The sequence below is a fragment of the Carcharodon carcharias genome, chromosome 16, assembly GCF_017639515.1.
Source record: "Carcharodon carcharias isolate sCarCar2 chromosome 16, sCarCar2.pri, whole genome shotgun sequence".
NCBI classification, from domain to species: Eukaryota; Metazoa; Chordata; class Chondrichthyes; order Lamniformes; family Lamnidae; genus Carcharodon; species Carcharodon carcharias.
The window spans coordinates 65,733,883-65,746,417 of record NC_054482.1 but is presented as its reverse complement, the minus strand read 5'-3'; the positions used below and the strand labels follow the sequence as shown (position 1 = coordinate 65,746,417).

The 12,535-nt window shown below is 41.4% G+C and overlaps 1 protein-coding gene across 9 annotated transcripts in view; it reads right to left on the bottom strand.

The window, feature by feature from the left end:
- fggy (FGGY carbohydrate kinase domain containing) overlaps positions 1 to 12,535 on the bottom strand; it is a 368,733-nt gene that overhangs the window by 89,887 nt on the left and 266,311 nt on the right. For 7 of the 9 annotated variants that reach the window (XM_041208766.1, XM_041208763.1, XM_041208767.1 and 4 more), the window contains 2 exons: positions 10,124 to 10,198; positions 2,743 to 2,863 (listed from right to left, as the gene is read on the bottom strand). In XM_041208766.1, coding sequence (XP_041064700.1) covers positions 2,743 to 2,863; positions 10,124 to 10,198 — 196 coding nt within the window. The remainder of the gene's footprint in view (positions 1 to 2,742; positions 2,864 to 10,123; positions 10,199 to 12,535) is intronic. The other 2 variants (XM_041208769.1, XM_041208768.1) reach the window with 1 other exon arrangement.

The following is a 12,535-nucleotide window of genomic DNA, read 5'->3' as shown; positions in this document are numbered from 1 at the left end:
GGACACAGCAGTCCACCATGAATTTGGAGACACACTACGGCAAGTGGTCCAAACTGTGTGATTGTCATTGAGAACGGCAATAATCTGCTCCACAAGGTTCTGATGGTTGCAAGACTTTCACCTTATTGTCCTCATGTGGTGTGATTTGTACGAAACGAGTGAAAAGCATCTTACCTGCAAGTCCCTTTAAATAACAGTGGTGGGATTCGCTCATGCAGCTGAATACATGCTCAGCTGAGAATGATTAGCACATGCATATACTGGGCCTTCATGGTCCAAGTTTCAGAAACCAATGTCAAATCAGCTAGAATGTCACAATCAAATTATACCTGACGTTTCCGATCCACACATGGCATGCCCATGTTAGTGACTTCACTGTTACATTCTTCTCTATTTGAAGTAAACGTACCAATCACACACAAGGATTGGTGAAAGAATAATGTGGGTTCTTTATTTGAAGATAAGGTTATATACAGATAATGTACACTGGGAGCCAAGTTTAGTACATCTGACCTCTACCCTGCTGCTTACGGACTAACTAACAAGTCATGGGTCTACTACATCATATCCTGTTGAGGTAGTAATGATTGACAGTAGTTTAAGATACACTCCCTTAAAGGTGTATGCACATCATATCACAACACTTCCCAGCATGGGACACTGTAAGGATTGCACCAGAAGAGTGTTGCATGCCATTTTCTTACTTTGCCGTTAGGGAGGCCAATTTTGCAACTCAGAAATAAAAACAGAAAGTGCTGCAAACTCTAGCAGGTCAGACAGCATCTGTGGAGAGAGAAAAGTCGGGTTGACGTTTTAGGTCATTGACTTTTTACAAGAACCAGGAGATGTTCCAGCTGTACAGTTTGTACAAAAGAACAAAGGCAAGGAAAATGGGGTAGAGAGAAACACAATAAAGATTTTGCTTTCATTAATAAAGATTGGTCTTGTGACTAGTTAGGGGTTAGGAGATGATTAAGTGATAATGGCTTAACAAAAGGAAGCAATAATGAGAGACATTAGAGAAACAATACCTCATCTTTCAAAGAGGCACTTTACAATCTTCTTGATTCAACATTGGCCAGGATTTTTCCCTAGTCGGGTGGGCTCAGCAGGGGCGGTTGGGAAGCTGACCGCTGCCCGAATCAGGATGCGACTGCAATTTCCATTTGGCAGGCCAATTAAGGCCCGCCCAGCGTGTTGCAGCGCTCAGCACTGGCTGTGGGGAAAGGGGGAGGAGGGCGAGCGGGGGACTTCGCTCATGTGTCCAGGTGCGTGCAGGAAAAGCACAGAGGTGCCTCAGGGAGATGAAGAGTTTTGAAAATTAAAAATAAAGAATTGTAAAATGTTAAAAAACATGTCCCCTCATGTGACTCTGTCACATGAGCAGGGACATGTTATTAATGAAATGTTAAAATTTTAATTTAATTTTTAATAACTGTTGGAAAAACCTGTGGATGAGGTTTCCTAAAAGATCCAAAGGCCGCCTGACCTTCTTGTCTGCCCGCCAACTGTAAGGTTGGACGGATAGCAAGAAATTTAATTAAATTGTTGGTGGGCGCACTGCCGACTCCCGCATGTGCCCGCCCAATGAGCAGAAAATTCTGGCCATTGAGTTCAACAATTTCAGATTCTAATCTCTGTCCTCTCATTTTCTTTGCATGTCTTGTTTTTCTCACCTTGCTTTCAGATGGCAGCTTCTCAATATTCTGTCATTCATACATCATTTGGAGCCATCTTTTGCTTATTTACTTGTCCCATTACCATTCCCTTTGACTCTGTCCTACCAATTCTTATGTCATTTAATATTTCTCGTCTTCCTCCCTATCACAGACCTTCTCTTTTGTTCTTATTCCACCCTCCCTCATTTCACTTACATAAAAGATATTACCTTTCTAACATTTCCCAGTTCTGATGAAAGATCAAAACCTTAAATATTGGGCCAGATTTTCGAAGAGGAACCAGGAAACGTCCATATTTTCTTTTTGGGGAAGTGGGAGCAGGATGGAGTTAAGTTCACCACCTATGGAGGCACTGTGGAGGTGGCCACAGAGGCAAACGTGCTGAGGCGAGCTGCATAGTTAGAAGCATGGGTAAGGCCTAGTTTTAAACTTACCTGCCAAAAGATTCCCGAATCCAGACAACGGTTCATGACTTCTCTGAGGAGCCAAAAGCCACAAGTCCTGGAGAAGCTGGCCATACTCCATGCGTGAAAATTATGGGAAGATATGGGGTCTTTCTTTCTCCACAGATACTGCCTTCCCTGCTGAGAAGTTTGCATTTCCTGTTAGATTGTTGCATTTTCTATTTCTCATTTAAAAAGATTACCTGCTTCATTTTTTAAGGAAGATTCTCCAAATATTGTTAACATGATTTAGCAAGGGAGCAGATTCTGCAGGAAAGAAATGCATAAGTGAACAACCTTTTTGACAGTGGGTGTTCCCATGACATTTTGACCATTCCTTCAATGTTTATCATTGTCAAGCCAGGTTGTTTCCCCAGGAATGGGATGAGAAATTTGCTGCTCTGCACGCATCTTAGTTATTCAGTGCAGCACCTTTCTATATCTTCATTTCATCATGATAGTTATTTCTCTTTCTCTATTTGTTGGCCAATTAAATAGCTAATTTTTATACTCGTTAGCTGAGAATTTAGAGAAGAATTTAACCACCCAATTTGATGCATCACCTCTATTTTACCTCCTTCCTACCAACCCCCACCCCCCCACCCCGCCCACTTACCTACCTGAAATGTCTGCATGTATTTGTGAAAATAGCAGATTTTTGCTCAATCCACCACACATAAAGATTGTGTCAATTTGATGGCCTGCTGTCAGCATTGTTTCCAATATGTGACGGGTTCCCAGCTGAATAAAGGCAAATAGAACTATGTATTTAAGTGCAGAAGCAGTTATTAAACAGTTATGAAACTTATTGCTTGCATTCATCATTATAAATTTTCAGAATAATTGCTCATAATATTTTAAAACTGCAATAAAATAATTTAAGAAAGAAATGCTAATTACAATTACGAATTCCAACATGTGGCGTGAGGCATTCAACTTATGTCCAAAATGAACCCCATGTGAGTGCATCGGTCTGTATTTCGCTGTGTTTCGGATGTACTTTAATCACATTGGTCTAAATGTTGCGAGAGTGGGTACCCTGTAAGACATTTTCCTTATTCCTAAGCTCTGCCTTAACTTGGAGTGATTGGCAAATGTGGCAATATGAAGAAAAACATTTTTACGCAGCAAGTGGTTAGGATCTGGAGTGCAGTGCCTTTGAGTGTGATGGAGGCATATTCAATTGAGGCCTTCAAAAGAAAATTGGATAATTATCTGAAGAGAAAAAATCTACAGGGCTACGGGGAAAAGGTGGCAGAATGGAACTAAGTGAGTTTCTTTTGCAGCAAGCCGGCATGGACATGATGGGCAGAATTTAATGCCCTTCCTCCCCCATGGATAGTTTGGTAGCAGCTGTTTCTGAGCTGTTTCAATGAAGTGGTCAGAGACCTGAGATGCTGCATTTTCAGCCTAGTAATGATTGATAGAAAGGTTGTCACGTTTCAGGATTTCAGAGTACTATGCCACAAGGACCTTCTTGGAAAATATATAGAAAATGCAGCTATTGAATGAAATTTAACTATCAAGAGTGTCAATATGCAAGTAGGATTAGAAGATTGAAAGGCAAAACTTTAATGGAACAGTGGACTGCCTTTAAAGAGGAGATGGTTCAGGTACAGTCAAGAAACATTCCCACAAGTTGGAAAGATAAGGCGACCAAAGCCAGAGCTCCATGATGATGAAAGAGATAGAAAGTGAGAAGAAGCAGAAAAAGACTGGTATCGTATGTAAGGGTCTGGCACATAAAAGGTTAATGGGGAACTGAGCACAGTACCACCCACACAGTGATGTAAGAGAAAACATGATCTGCACCTAAGGGTCAGTGTAACGTTGGACAAAGCCATGTGTAGAAGCAAGCATGGAGACAACTCCTGGCTTAGACCTTTATTGGAACTACGTATATAGTTTCTAGCAGTTAATAAATACTTGCTGTTGAACTACTTAAGACTACGAATACCTTAATAAGACCTACTGAACTACTCCCAACACCTTACAACATGGCAGTTGCGAATGGAACAACTCAAAACCTTGGAGAGACTGCAGAAGAAAGTTAAAATTCTAGAAAACTGAAGGAAAAATCAAAGAAGCATCCTGACCTGAAGAAAAACTCAAGATGCGAAGGCACAGAAGGAAATCGCTACAGAAAAGCCCCAAAGAAAGGCGTGGAAACTGAAGGCAGAAATTAAATTCCTCACTGCAGCAGAAGACTCCAGTGTATCTTGTGGAAGTCCAGCTTCACTACCCTGAGTATGCAGAATCAGCAGGCCTAGCAGGGGTGAGCTAAAAATTTAAAATTCCTGGATGGCACAAGTCCTGAAAAAAGTTAAATACTACAGTGGTCAGAAATTGCTGTTTAAATCACAATCTGAGAAAACTAATTCCTGAGTCAGCACCTGAGCGTGGTGGCCAAGCTCACTCCAAACAAAGAAAAAATTTAAAAATTAATTGATAATTAATCATGATGTTTAGGCAACTTTAAAAACACAGCGAAAGCTGGGATTCGATGCTCCCAAGACTAGAGAACATTACAGCAAAGCAGGGAAGACTCTAACCAGTCAATCCACACAGCCATTGTTGAAAAAATGTAAATGCTAATATCACGAATGCCATCACTGTGGGAGCCGACCAAAACTGGCAAGCGCAGGAAATCCCTTTGTGAAGAAGCGTATGGCATTGTTATCTTGGATTTTCAGAAACTTCTTAAAGCTGAACCTGCAATTTAATAATTTTAACCATGGATCAGAAATCCACTCTTCAGATCAATTTGGACTTCTCCAAGGCCCAGATCAATCACAATATTGGTCTTTGGAGAAAGAGATTCCTTTGATACATGATTGCTTCAGGTATGGAGAAAAAGACTGAAGCTGAACAAGTTAATACACTGCTTTATCTGGTAGGCCCAGTGGCCGATGATATAACAGCTAGACAAGGAATCAATGAATCATCTGCAAAATCTGATGAATTTTTAAAAGCATTTTAAGCTTATTTTAACCACAGAAGTAACAAAATTATTGAAAGGGCTACATTTAATCTTCATCTCCAGCAGCCAGTAGAACCTGTCAACTCCTTTATTAGTGAAGTGACCTGTATAGAATGGCTGAAGGCTGTGATTACAAAAATCTGAGCTAATCAGGAGTAGAATAGTTGTATGAGTGGCGGATGGTGCATTCTCAGACAGGCTTCAAGCGAAGGAAGATCTAATCATTGAGAAAGCCATTCAAATTGTCAGGCAATCTGAAATCTGTTTGCAGCAGAGATCCACATTCAGGGGAGAAAGCAAACTGTGGTACAAAGTAAACCCCACTGTCCAGTTAGTGAAACAGACAGAAACAGAGACACTCCAGGCCAAGGAAAGCAATATTCTAACCAACCAGTACAGTGACCATGCTAGCCCAGCGGAGCAGAGTGATCAGGGAGTTAATCAAAGCAGGCATGATTAACCCAATTTCAGCCCAATGCTTTCAACGTAACTGAATAGGAAACTTCGGAAAGCTGTACAAAGCCAAAACATCAAAATGCACAGAAGATGCCAAGAGGATTCACAAAGTTGAGACAGCACACCAAGAGGATACACAACTATGTTTCTTGAGTGAAGTCAAAGATCCTGAATTTTCTTTCTGGAATGCGGACATCTTGGTTAATGGCCACCTCACAAACTTTAAGTTGGACATAGGAGTTAGTGTTACGTTACTATCAGACGGAGAACCATGGCTGGTGACCCAGTGATTGATGCCATCCACAACACACCTGTACAGGGCAGAAGGCAGCAAACTCCCGGTGAAACTCATAACGTAGACAAATGAATCCAAGAAACCCTGTTCGTGGTTCACAACCGGGGCTGTTCGCTGCTTAGCTGAAAAGTCTGCGTCATCATTAATCTTTTACAAAAAATTGACAAGGTCAACCAACAAGGGCCTGGCTCCAAGTATAAAAAGGAGTTCCCCAAGGTCTCTATGGGATTGGGGCGGTGGAAGAATGCATACAAGATCACACTCAGGGAGGATGCTAAACCCATGTGCCTGTTCACGCCTTGAAAGATTCCACACCCACTCATGAAGAAAGTGCAGCAGTAGCTGGACAAGATGATAAACATGTGGGCCATCTCAAGTCACACAACCAACTGCATGATGTTCCAGGAAGATCCCAGTCCCAAAACCAAACAGGTCCATCCACATTTGAGTAAACTTGACACAGCTTAATAAAGCTGTTGCCAGAGAAGTACATCCAATGTCCACTGAGGACAAAAGCCTGACTGAACATTCTAAGAGCAAAATTTGACACCAATGGTGGCTTTTGGCAACTTCCCCTTGATGAAGAGTCCAGGTTGATGACCACATTTATTACCCACTTTGATTCTGCTTTAACCACCTGCCGTTTGGAATTACCTCAGTACTGTAAATATTTCAACGTACAATGTCGGCCATTTTGCAAGGCCTACGGGATGTCATTTGCCATATGGGCGATATTTTGGTTCATGACACAACAATGGAGGAACATGACAAAAGGCTCACAGCAGTCCTAGAATGCCTGCAGGAAGTAGGACTGATGCTGAATGAGAAGTGCAAATTCTCTAAGATATCAATTCCTGGAACACATCGTCAGCAATAAAGGCATCACTGCGGACCCACAGGAAACAATAACTATTCTGGAAGTCCAAACATTCCTGGGAATGATGAACTAGCTGGCCAAATTCTTACCAAATTTGCCACAGGTCAGAGAACTTTTGAGACTTCTACTTGAGTAAGACCAAGCATGGTGCTAGGACACACATCAAGAACAAGCATTCACTCGTATCAAAACAATGCTGCTCTCATCTGACATTCTGGCCCACTACGACCCACCCCTGCACACCAGCAGACCAATGGATGCTTCGTCCATGGACCTCAGAGCAGTCCTACAGTGTACTGACCAGTGTACTATGCTTCAATAGGACTGTTGGATACAGAGACGAGCAAAGCTGTCATCCAAAAGGAAGCCTTTGTAGTCACATGGGCATGCAAGACATTTAAGACTACATCATTGGCCTAAAGGTCACAACTGAAACAGACCATAAGTCACTGGTCTCATTGCTAGAGGAGAAGGAGCTGGCAAGGATGCCTCCCAGAATCCAGAGAGTCCAACTACACCTCATCTACGTGATAGTGTATGTGCAGGGCAACAGCAAAACAACGGCAGACACACTTTCCAGGACCACAGTGGACCTTCCGACAAAACAGGATGTCAATCTGATAGAGGAGCTTGAAGCATACTCCCGATTGACAAGGAGACACTTGCTGGCGACTGCACGTAAACTCCAACAGATTTGCCAGGAACAAATGAGAGATGAGGAGTGTGTCTGCATCGGCCGCTACTGCAAACAAGGGTGGTCACAATAGAGAGCAAGTTGTGGTACCATGAAAGCTTGATTCGAAGAACCAAAACGCTTTACTGTTATTGACAATATCCTGGTGTACAATGAGTGGGTGGTCATCACAGTTTTCCTTCAGCCGGAGACCCTTCAAAAAATATACCAGGACCAACTGGGCATCATCAAGTACAGGACACAGACCCAGTCCACCGTTTGGTGGCCAGGCATTTCCAGGACAATTGAGGGTATGACAGTGAACTGTCAGGTGTATGCACTACACAAACAGGACCAAAGGGAGCCTCTTATCCCCACACAGTTCCATACAGGCCAAGGGGGAGGCTGGGTGTTGGTTTATTTGTCTTCAACAGCAAAGCGCTCCTTATGGTGGTGGATTACTTTTCCAGATGGGTTGAGGTGAAACAACTGTACACGACAATGACAGATGCAGTAGCTAAAGAACTAAAAGAGATGTTCGCAAGCCATGGCCTCCCAGGTGAGATTGTGTCCAATAACGCCCCACAATTTTCAAACTAGCACTTTGCCCAATTTGCCATCATGTGCCATTGTACCAGCTCCCCAAGATACCTGAAGTCAAACCAGGAGGCCGAAAGAGGGGTCCGCACTATTAAAGCCCTCATAAAAAAAAAATGAAGACATCCAAACAGCACTGTTAACCTACAGGTCCACCCCGTTGCAATGCAGCCTAGCCCCATCCAAACTCCTGATGGGCAGAAAACTGCACACAACTCCCAATCCTGCCACAGAAACTAATACCAGGGGTGGTAGCCAAAGATTATCAGGGCATCCAAGACAGAGAATAGTCTTACAGGTAGAAGCAGGCTTCAACCTACAACAAAAGGTACCACACCAGGCACTTGCCACAACTACAAAATGACAAGGTCTGGATAAAAACCTGGAGAGGGCACTATCACCTGGAAAGATGATGACCAACCCCGGTCATACCTTGTTGGCACCCCAGAGGATACAGTCAGGAGAAACAGGAGAGACTCCTCCTCATCCTCGAAGGGTCCCTTCCACTGTAGAGTGGAGAAATTGAGGTAAGACACCCATATGCCAGAACAATTTCTGATTCACCAATGCTTACCTGCAGCAACAGAGCATACCACTCCTCTGACAGTAGTGAGAACAAGACATGGAAGAAGGCCTGAACTTATGAGCTCAGAGACTTGAATTGGGGAGATGGGGTAGTAGTCATAATGTAAATACATGGGTTAAACTGGGATAACTTGCAAATATGTTGGATAAAGACTTGGGGGAGGTGTAATATAAGGGTCTGGCACATAAAGGATTAATGGAGGCTGAGTACAGCATCGTCCACACAGTGATGTAAGAGAACACATGGCCCACACTTAGAAGTCAGTGTGGTGTTGAACAGTGCGTAGAAGCAAGCATGGAGACAGCTCCTAGCTTAGACCTTTACTGTACCTATGTATATAGTTTCTAGTAGTTAATAAATAATTACTGTTGAACTATCTAAGACTACAAATACCCTAATAAGACCTACCAAACTAAGCCCAACACCTCACAACAGGTGCACAGATCTCAGGCTGATAATATAAATGAGAACCCGGCTGACTGTAGAAAGCTCAGAGGGGCAGGGAAAAATGAAATCAGAGAGGCAAAAAGAGAGTATAAGAAGAGACTGGCAACTCTCATAAAGAGGAATACAACAGTTTTCTATGGGCGAATAAATAGTAAAAGATGGGGAGGAGGCTGATTAGGGAACCAAAAAGGAGATCCTTGCATGGAGGCAGAGGGCATGGCTGAGATACTAAATGAGTACTTTGCATTTGTCTTTACCAAGGAAGAAGATGCTGCCAAAGTCAGAGTAAAGGAAGAGGGAATTAAAATATTTCATGGGCTAAAAATTGATTTTAAAAAAGAAGTATTGGAAAGGAGATAAATTAATGGGAGTAGAACTAATATATACAAGTTCAAAGCTAATTTTAGAACTGGTGTCAGGAAACACAACCCACAGAATCAGTAAGCAAAATATTGAATAAACTTCCAGAGAGTAAGAGGGGGCAAAATCCTAGAATTTTTAAGAAACAAATGGATGTTAGAATGGCCAGGGAATGGGGAGGGGAGGTAAATTAAGTTTTCTCTGTTTGGAAGAAATAAGATGGGCCAAAATCCTTCCTCATCTGAAATTATCCTCTGATCCTGTGATCAAAATTGATCAGGGGCTTTGTAATCAGATCCCACAGACACATTTTCACAGAATACTTTGGAAATTTAGATTGCAACTATTGGGCTGGACATTCCAGGGAGTCTCCTCTGCTGCTGAACATATAGTTGGGTAGGAGATCAGCATGTAATAGACATAGCTAATTGATCCTGCTACCAATGGATCAGATCAAAGCTCTGCAGTCTTGGCACATCCAGTCATGAATAGTGATGGACAATGAAACAACTAACTGGAGGAGAAGGCTCCACAACTATCACCATCCGCAATGATGGGGCAGCCCAGCACATGAGTGCAAAAGACAAGGTTGAAGCATTTGAGAATATCTTCAGCCAGAAGTGTCCAGTGGATGATCCATCTCAGCCTTGGTCCAACCATGAACAAAAGAGTTGAACTCTAGAATCCTTTATATTGCTTTAATGATGATTGATTAGTTATGATTACTTACTGCCAAAGCTTGAATTGTGGCTAAGTAAAGTTTAGCAAGGTCATCAAGATCGTTGGACAATGCCAATCCAGTTACCTATTGGTGAAAAAAGGTACTTTGTTAGGACTTAAAATAATAACCTGAAGTACAATTGTTTTGACTTCAAATGATTTTTTTGCATTATTAACTAAGGAGTTAATAATTAAAAATTGCTTTTGTAGGGCCATTCTTAGAATTCTTAGAAGAAATAAACATAAAATTAACTCTGAAGGATTATCAGTGAAAAGGTTTAGGTGAAAAGGATAGTTTCTAAGGAACTATTTTCAATACAAATAGTTCTTGTTCCATGTCATTTACAGAAAAGGTAATGAAAATCTCCAAAGGGTCTTCAGGGACTGTGCAATTATATCACTAGCCTGTAAGGCTGAGCACAAATCCCTACCAAATAATTGAATAAATCTCAATCTTCTTTGCTGATGGACATTCAGACAAGTCAGTTAAAGCAGTGTCTGCCAGGGCTTTTGGTTTTTAATTAGATCTTGTCAAACATGTTATTCTTCCTTTGAAAAGAATGCACTTAAATTTTAAATGGATACACAAATCGTTAAAAGTGGGAAGACAAGTTGATAAAACTGTTTAAAATAAAACACATATGGGATTCTGAGTTTTATAAATAAGGGACTGGATAACGAATCTGTTGTGGGACCTCTTCCTGATTTTACCTCCAGACAAGGTGTGAGGTCAGTTACACCTGCCTAGCTACTGCCCAGCTAAGGTTAGGTGTCCATTGTAATTCAGCCACTGAATTAAAATTGATGTAAGATCAATATAGTTACATGAGATGGGACTGTAGCTGACCTTGAATACAAAATTTCAATGCCTAGAGAGAGCAGAAATCATTGTTCATTCCCCTCTAAGTTCTTCACTTGCCTGTGTATTTTCTTCCCAGTAAAGTGCTTTGAAACATTCTTTTATATGAAGTATTCTATTATATAAATATAAGTTGGCATTAGTGATTTAAATTGATTTAGTTATCTGATGTCCATCCTTTTATCTTAAATTTATGTTTTGATGGCGCTGGTTTAGGTAAGTTAAGGGGTTAGAATCAGTGTGAGAACAACTCCAGCTTCCCCAACAGTGGCTTAAAAACAAGGGCAAATGCTCAAAGTTACCATATTAATGTTTCAGCTAATTTCTAACAGAGTAGATTGAATTCTTACATGTAACATTGCATGGGAAAATGCATGTATGTATTAGTAATGTGCTAATTTAAACATTCTGCAATTCCATCAGTCAACTTAGAAATTCAAAGTTTATTGGAAAAAAACTAAAGGGACTAGAAATGTTGTACATAGCACAAATCTCAGCCAAATAATCAAGTAAATCTCAATCCCCTTCTCTTGATAGAAATTCAGACAGGACAATCAGAATAGTTGGCTGTCCAGGCTTTGGCTTTTTAAAATAATTTCTTCCCAAGTGTTATTTTTCCTTTTCACAGAATCACAGAATTGTTATGGTGCATTAGGAAATTATTCGGCCTATCATGTCTGCACCAGCTCTCCGAACGAGCATTATGACTCAGCGCCATCCTCCTGCCTTCTCCCCATAACCCTGCACATTGTTTCTATTTAAATAATCATCTAATGCCCTCTTGAATGCCTCAATTGAACCTGCTTCCACCACACTTCCAGGCAGTGCATTCCAGATGCGAATCGATCGCTGTGTGAAGAAGTTTTTTCTCACAACGCATTTGCTTCCTTTGCAAATCACTTTAAATCTGTGCCCTCTCGTTCTTGATCCTTTTACAAGCAGGAAAAGTTTCTCCCTATCTACTTTGTCTATCCCCCTTATGATTTTGAATACCTCTATCAAATCCCTTTGCTGTTTACTCTCCACGGAGAACAGTGCCAACTTCTCCAAACAATCTTCATAACTGAAGTTTCTCATCCTTGGAACCATGTTTGTAAACCTCTTCTGCACTCTCTCCAATGTGTTCACATCATTCCTAAAGTACGGTGCTCAGAACGGTACACAATACTCCAGATGAGGTCTAACCAATGTCTTACACAAGTTCAGCATAACCTCCTTGCTCTTGTACTCTGTGCCAATATTGATAAGGCCTAAAATACTGTATGCTTTATTAACTGGTCTCTCCTCCTGACCTGCCACCTTTAATGATTTATGCACATAAACACTCAGGTCCCTCTGCTCCTGCACACCCTTTAGGTTGTACACCTTATTTTATATTATCTCTCCATGATCTTCCTACCAAAGTGAATCACCTCACACTTTACTTCTCTGCATCGAATTTTATCTGCCACATACCTGCCCACTCCATCAAGTTGTCTATGTCCTTTTGAAGTGCTACACTATTCTCCTCACAGTTTACAATGCTTCTAAGTTCTGTGTCCTCCGCAAACCATGAAATTGTCC